Below are 7,849 nucleotides of genomic sequence, written 5' to 3'. Positions count from 1 at the left end.
CACCACCAAAAGATGACCCATCGATGTGTATTTTCCAAGGAGCTTCAAAGAAATATTGCTGGAACTGTATAGGAATAACTGAGGGATGATCTGTGCTGTACCCAGAGCACTCTCACTGCTGACATCAGGCATTTCTACACAGAGGTATTTCATTAGCTCTATTTTTCCTTTACACTGCTTCAATTTGCTTAAGGATTTTTTTTCCCCTACAACCCAGAACTTAGTGCATTTCATTTTATAAAACTAGAATCATTTATATCCTTCTCTTTTCCTTGGAAAACAAAACCACTCCCCAAACACACAGAAAGGTAGAAACACCTCACAAATGACAAATGCTTCACTGGTTTTACAATCTGCTTAGTGACTTAGGCATTGATCGACCAAACAACTTTGGCAACTCACACAAAAATCTGTCCTGAACTGAAAAGTGCTGATAAAACTTGCTTTAATGAGGCCTTTATTTAGGAGAGAACTGCAAAGTGTCACTGTGTCCCTAAACCATGCTGCTCTGCACCTGTATGTGAAATGGGTAGGGCTGGTAGAACACAGGAGGCTGTCCATGAGGAATGTAGTAATTGCTGAAGTTCCTGTCACTGATATATGGAGCAGGCTGATAGTAGCAAGTCACGTTGGCTGCGTTTGGGATGATATTTTGTTCTCCAAGTACTTTTAAAGCCAGAATTGTGATCATGTTCAGAGTCTGTCGTCGTTCATGTCCCATGAGGCAAACTGTGCTCTTGTTTACGACTCCACGCAGGGTCATCAAGTAGTCATACTTGCTCTTCTCCTCCCCAATGAAGTGGTTGCGCAGGTAGGACTCAATTTTCCTCTGCTGCTCAGCAACATCTGGAAAATCAATGAAGAACCTGGAGCACATGTAACGTTCCAGAGATTTAATCTCAGCCTCGTCTGCCGGCTTAAAGTCCCGAACCAGGAGGTTGCTGTACTTGAGGAGACCACCTCCCCTGATCTCCTCGGGGTTCCTGGTGGAGATCAGTTTGTATTTCAAGTGGTCCATCGCTTGGTTGAAGTCTCCATACATGCTCTCGGCGATGACGGTGGGATGAGAGTCTTGGGTCAGCTGGAAGTCTGTCTCCCTGTAGACATCCAGGATGGAGTCCAGGATGATCTGGAAGGAGTCCACACTGAACTCAAACTGCCTCCGGAGAGAGTTGACGAACTTCAACTCCACGTTCTTGCCGCTGTTGTTTGAGAGTGAGATGAGACTCCAGCGGTCGTGGTCGGTGGAGACTTTGACCATCTTCTGCACATAAGCATCTTTCATGGTCTGAGCAGTGATTTTTTGCTTGTTAACACATTTTGGCAAGAAGTCCAAGAGGCAATTAAGAACTGCTTCCTTGACAACCTGGAACTCCAGCTCACTTGGAAGCTCCACTCCAAAAATGATGTCTAGGTCCTTGTAACTGGTTCCATTCTGCTTCACCAGGATGTGACTGGCTGTGGACCCGTTCAGGCGGATGTCTCGGACGTGGATCTGCTTCTCAATGAGCTGTTCCCTCACCAGATGAATGATATCCTTGGGCTTTACATCCAAGGTTGGGAAATTTCCTCTGCCATGAATAGGAATAGCCTCAGCTAAAACTTGATCCAGGATTTGAATCTGATCCCAGGTGAGACAACTGAATCTGTGGTCTAAGTCCTCAGTCATCGTGATGTTAGTTGGCTAAAGAGGGAGAAAGGGAAATCAGAGACAAATGTTAGAACTTCCTGAGATACCAGAGAGTCAGATATTTCTCTTGGTTATACTGCACACCTCACTTAGTTATACCACACTTCTCTCTTCCTTCCTCAGTGCAGGGACAAAGTGGTTCATTTTCCAGAGGCACAATCCCAGTTAACAGCCTGAGTCAACCACTGCACTTGTCACAGGCTCTTAATTGAATTTTAATGGACTTGGGTTTTAATCCTGCTGCTATTGTATAAGCCATGACTCAAAGCAAATGCAGGAAACCATATAGACTTCATTTAAAACTACTCAGAGGTTAATAACGTGAACTACTTGGGGGCGATAATGAAACTCCAAATAAATTTCACTGTGAAGAGTTAAAATGGGCAAAAATGAGCAAATTTGTTCTTTCTGTCCTGCCTAGACAATCTTCAGTGACTTGAATGCTTACAACTACTAAACAACCAGGAAGTTTTTTTGTTAAAACCAGGAATGATGCAACATGTTCACTGTTTATCCAACCATAAGCCTTGGATGAACTTTGGTCTCTATGGATCATCTATACACACACATACCATAATACCACTTGTGGGTTTAGAACTGGATATCTGATAAGTTTTAGGCTGTTTTCACTGTGTTTTGAAAGCAAAATAATTCCCTTCTAAGCCATTAACCATGTTCCTACTTTCATGTACCAATGCTGCAAGTCATGGTTTGCAGAATCAGTAGGAAAATCCTTCCCAGTCTTCTGGAGAAACAATTTCTCAACTAAGCCTATAAGAATCATAGAATGATAGAATCAATCAGGTTGGAAAAGACCTCCAAGATCATCAAGTCCAACCCTACCGTGGTCACTAGACCATGGCACTAAGTGCCACATCCAGTCTCAGCTTGAAAACCTCCAGGGATGGTGAATCCACCACCTCCCTGGGCAGCACATTCCAATGCCTGATCACTTGCTCCCTAAAAAATCTCTTCCTAATAGCCGACCTAACCCTCCCCTGGCAGAGCTTGAGTCTGTGCCCTCTTGTCCTGCTGCTGGTTGCCTGGGAGAAGAGACCAACCCCCACCTGACTCCAACCTCCTGTCAGGGAGTTGCAGAGGGTGAGAAGGTCTCCCCTGAGCCTCCTCTTCTCCAGGCTGAACACCCCCAGCTCCCTCAGCCTCTCCTCATGGCACTGGTGCTCCAGTCCCTTCACCAGCCTCGTGGCTCTTCTCTGGACCTGCTCCAGCCCCTCAATGTCCCTCCTGAGCTGAGGGGCCCAGAGCTGAGCACAGGATTCAAGGTGTGGCCTCACCAGTGCAGAGCACAGGGACAGAATCACCTCCCTGGTCCTGCTGACCACGCTGGACCTGATCCAGGCCAAGAAGCAACTATAGAATACACAGGATAAAGCTCAGACTCTGAAATTCCTCAGTTTCAACTTTTATCTTGTCTTCACAGCATCACATTTAGCAATGCGATGTGACACTCAAGTGGTTTCAGGTGTGATCTCAACGGGCTCAGTGAGTCACCAGACAGGTGGAAGAGCTGTTGGGTATCTGCCAACACTACAAAGCTACTGCTGAGACCCCAACAAGTGTCTGTGCAGGCAGATGGCTCAAACAGGTGTTTTTTCAGCCAAAGCTCAAGAATAAAAACAGATTAAAATCATTATAACCCTACTGAAAAGTCTACACTGTTGTTGCTTAATCAGTAGTGACTACACATGCACATTGTCATCTATTTTCATCCCTTCGCCTTCACATTCCACATCCTGGAATATTTTAGCAATTTCAAGCGACTTGCAAACTGACAAATGGCTTGGGAATGTGTCAGAGCTATATTTCACATGCTTCTGCTACAGTTTCAGCTCCCAGCTGAGCTGAACAGGACCATATGTGATTCTAAGCACCTCTCTGGGCTCGGTACAGAGAATGGAACCAACCAGATGTTTGAAGTGGAATAAATGGTTTAAAAGTTGGCTAAAGCAAGATTTAAGTTGGGAGTTTAATTGACAGCGTGAAGGACTTTTAGAATCATAGAAATGTAGGGGTTGGAATGGAGCTTAGGGATCACCCAGCCCCAACCCCTGCCCTGGGCAGGGACACCTCCCACCAGAGCAGGTTGCTCAAGGCTCAGCCAACCTGGCTGTGAACACTGCCAGGGTTGGGGCAGCCACAGCCTCCCTGGGCAACCTGGGACAGTGTCTCACCACCCTCACAGGGAAAACTTCTGCCTAAGATCTAGCCTAAATTTCCCTCCTTCCAATAGCACTGACAATTTCACATGCTGATGACTTTTCCATTCAATAGTTATTATGATTCCATGCATATTCCTTTTGAAAGGAATAAAACTATTACTTGAAAAGCTTCTATCCATCCCTCAGAACCTTTAGGACATCTCAGCAGAGCTTTATCCTAAAACCAGCTGTACAGAAAGCCATTGTGGATTCTGGAAGTAGGACAAGCCTGGGTGGAGTGACAAGTTTGGGCTGAGAGGTCTTTGTATGAACTTTTTTTCTGCCACGTTGTCATCAATGTCATTCATAGAACCATTGAACTGATAATGTTGGAAAGACCTCCAAGATCATCAAGTCCAACCTTTGATTCATCAGAATATGGTGGAGCAGCTCCAATCATCCTGTAGCAAACTCATAGTGGTCAGAGCTGTTGTCTAAGCAGCAGATTTGTCAGGGGATCTGTCTGATATTGCAAGATTTGAACTTTAATGCTGAGATATAAATGGAATGGGATAGAGAAGACAATGTTGAAATTCAATCTTTTTTTTACCCTCTTCAAACACTGCTGCAAAGTCAGAAGATGGATGTAGCCCTAAATCAGCTTAGAAATCCTTCCTTTATTGCTACATGGTTTATTCATTTCAGATGTTATTGCAGGGCTGAGATTTGAACCTGACAGGGAAAGGGAATGGCAGCAAATCTCTTTGTGTTGGAGAGACAAACCCAAAATGTCATTTCTCTAAAGTGACACCTGCAGGATCTGAGGAGGATCTGGTAGTTCAGAGCCTCAACACTAATGTCTGAGAAATGTCTTACGATAAATGCTAACAACTCTGTGCTGAAACAACACCTTCAGCTTTGACAAGTGAGGAAAATATCCTAGGAAAAACAGGAAGTAGGTTGACAAAATATAATAAACTTGCAGATAAACCTAAATAAACTTCTCTCTTCTTCTTCATCTTCTTTTCTTCTTCTCCTCCTCCTCCTTCTTCTTTTTCTTCTTTCTCTTCTTCTTCCCCCTCCTCTTCTTCTTCTAATTCTCCTCCTTCTTCTTTTTCTTGTTCCTCTTCTTCTTCCTCCTCTTCTTCTTTCTCTTCTTCTTCTTTTTCTTCTTCTTCTTCTCCTTCTCAATCTTGTTGTTGCTGTTCTTCTTCTTCTTCTTAACTCTTCTTCTTCCAGTTTTCAACCCAGTACATAGCCCTTCACTTTCCTAGAAGGATTTTCTCTCATTCTCTTCCTTAATCTTATCTGGCAACAGTAGAAGAAACTGGTTCTTCAGTAGAAGACCAGTTTCCAGGCAATCTGACAGTCATTAGGAACCTGATTTCTCAAAGCAGTGGCAAATTCATTTGCTGCTGTGCTCAGACTAGTCTCAGGAGTTATTACTAATGGAGGTAACCTCAGTTACAACACAGCAGCAGCAGCACTGAGGCTGTAATTAGTCAGTGTTGTGTAAAATGAGAGAGATCACGGGAGGAAGGGAAGGAAACTCTGCACGTGACCACAGCACCTGGACAAATCATAGAACCAACCACAGAATAGGATGGATAAGACCTAGTCAAGTTTTGTGACATATTAACCTTATTATCAGGCTAGAAAAGTATCTCCCTGGTTCACCTTCCAACTTAACCTTGACTGATCACCTTCAGCTGATGAAGTGGTTGCAAGGTAGAAAAAATGTGGAGTTAGTGTGAAATCATTAGATGTAGCTGTTAAACTGTATTAGCTATTGAAATTAGAGGCTCTAATTTTCTCTTTGGACCAAAACAACTCTGAGTTTGGGCTTATAATGATGCCACAATGCTGTGCTAACCACCTCTTAGCACTCTGCCAGCACCAACTTCACCAAAAGACGTCAAAGCAGATCTGGTTTTCCATCAGAATGAAGAAAATCTGCCACACTAATGACAGATTTCTTGTTCTCTACAACTTTCACAGACACAGATACTTCCAGTCTAGAGAACAGTCTCATCCAATTTAGCTCAGATTTTACTTATCAACTGTTTAGATTCTCTTTTTATGTACTCCCTAATGTTGCTTCAGTGTGTTTGCAAAGGCTCTGCCATGTGTTGGCATTCTCCAGCAGATTACAGCTGAAACAGGGTTTGTGCAGCTGTGGGAGCTTCATCCTCTTCCCTGTGCTTTTATCTGCTTCCCTTTTGCTGGCTTACAGCAAAGATTGGGAATACTCCGAGGCTTCAATTCCTTTACTTTGTTTGCACTTGAAATTGGTTTCACAGGGACCTTTTCATAGGATCATAGAACCATCCAGGTTGGAGGAGACCTTAAGATCATCAAGTCCAACCATGAACCTGTCACTGCTGGAACCCCTAAACCCTAAACCAGATCCACCAGAGCCACATCCAGACACTTCTTTTCCTCCATACACATTATATACATCACTAACAACTCCCCTGATCTCTTGCTGAAGCTTTATTTCAATTAGAACCACATTTCTCCATGAATCCAGGCATTTGGAAGTCCTTTCCATGCTCACTGACTTCAGGCCTGCATCTGGCAGAAGCTCCACAACAAGAATGTCCAATGTGGACGGAGCTCCAGTCATAATTTAACTGCATATGAGACAGGGAGAAGCAGTAAAGCATCTGGAGGAGCTAAATGGGGACATATTTAAACTGCTTTGACAGGGTTTTTCAGGAGTTTTTCCTTCCATTACTGTTAATGCATGTGCTGGAGACAGTGTTTATTTATCCTGTTATCATCAGATAAAGCATGAGCTGCTGCAAGTTTTCAGTACTGTTATCACTGAGGTAGCCTGAGATAACAAATAACTCAGGGCCAGATACTCCTCTCAGGTGAGATAAGGTTGCAAGGGAAGCAAAATGCACTTAAAAGCAGTTTGCTTTGGCCAGGGCACAGAATCTCACCTGCAAGGGCAGAACAGTCAGCAGTTCCAGCAGAGACAGTTCAATGGTTGGACTTCATAATCTTAGACGTCTCCTCCAACCTTGATGATTCTATGATTCCATGAGGAGAATTTATCGACAGAAATGTGTCCTACTATTTCCCCAACTCAAGGAACAGCGAGAGTGGCTTTAAGGGGAAGAGGGTAGGTTTAGATAGGATATTGGGAAGGAATTCCTCCCTGTGAGGTGCTGAGGCACTGGCACAGGTTGGACAGAGAAGCTGTGGCTGCTCCATCTCTGGGAGTGTTCCAGGCCAGGTTGGATGGGGCTTGGAGCAGCCTGGGCTGGGGGAAGGTGTCCCTGCCCAGGGCAGGGGTGGAACTGGATGAGCTTTAAGGTCCTTCCAACCCAAACCATTCCATGAGAGACATGTATCAGCCTGTGCTGCCCCTTCTTCCAAGTGGAAAAGATGTGCAGAGCAGAACCACCTGTAGCACAACTCTAGGAAAAGGAACTGTAACCTACACCTGTACTGGAACGGGGCAGGACATTGACTCCATGAGCTGGGAGTGCTCAGGAGGGACAGAATGAGGAGTTCAAGTTAACCAGTATGAATATCTTGTGATGAATCCATCTTATGTCATTCTGGAGATTTAGGTCGTTTTGGATGTCAGACTTTTCCATCATGACTCATGGCACACACTCTGAGCTGCATGGGGATCCCCTCACAGGGCAACATTTCAAGGGCAGATTTATCAGCACTTTATATCAATTCCCACAACACATGAGTTTCCTTCTTCCATGACCTTCAGGTCCAACTAAACCCAGCCCTGTAAATAGCCTGCTATGAGGCAAAGCGTTCTCAATTTCTCTAAAATGCTCAAATAGCCTAAAAATACAGGTGTGATATGCAATGTTTGGTCATTCTGGGGCTGTGCTCATCACTGAGAAGTTACTGCTTTAGGTAAGGAATATTTGTACCACCAAATTCTAACTCCTGAATAATATTTCACAGAATCACAGAATAATCAGAGTTGAAAGGGACCCTTGAGGATCATCTTGTCCAACTCTTG

General features: G+C 44.2%; 1 protein-coding gene across 1 annotated transcript; it reads right to left on the bottom strand.

The window, feature by feature from the left end:
* Positions 1–493: 493 nt before the first annotated feature.
* Positions 494–1,669, bottom strand: LOC103797583 (protein FAM46C-like). The gene has a single exon (XM_009069806.1). It carries the CDS (start codon positions 1,667–1,669, stop codon positions 494–496), a length of 1,176 nt encoding a protein of 391 aa, XP_009068054.1.
* Positions 1,670–7,849: the final 6,180 nt, after the last annotated feature.

Source organism: Acanthisitta chloris, unplaced genomic scaffold (genome assembly GCF_000695815.1).
Source record: "Acanthisitta chloris isolate BGI_N310 unplaced genomic scaffold, ASM69581v1 scaffold26840, whole genome shotgun sequence".
Taxonomy (NCBI): Eukaryota; Metazoa; Chordata; class Aves; order Passeriformes; family Acanthisittidae; genus Acanthisitta; species Acanthisitta chloris.
This window is presented reverse-complemented; position numbering and strand designations above follow the sequence as displayed.

Coding starts and splice junctions, on each gene's coding strand:
- LOC103797583 (XM_009069806.1), bottom strand. CDS start 1,669: ATGACTGAGGACTTAGACCACAGATTCAGTTGTCTCACCTGGGATCAG.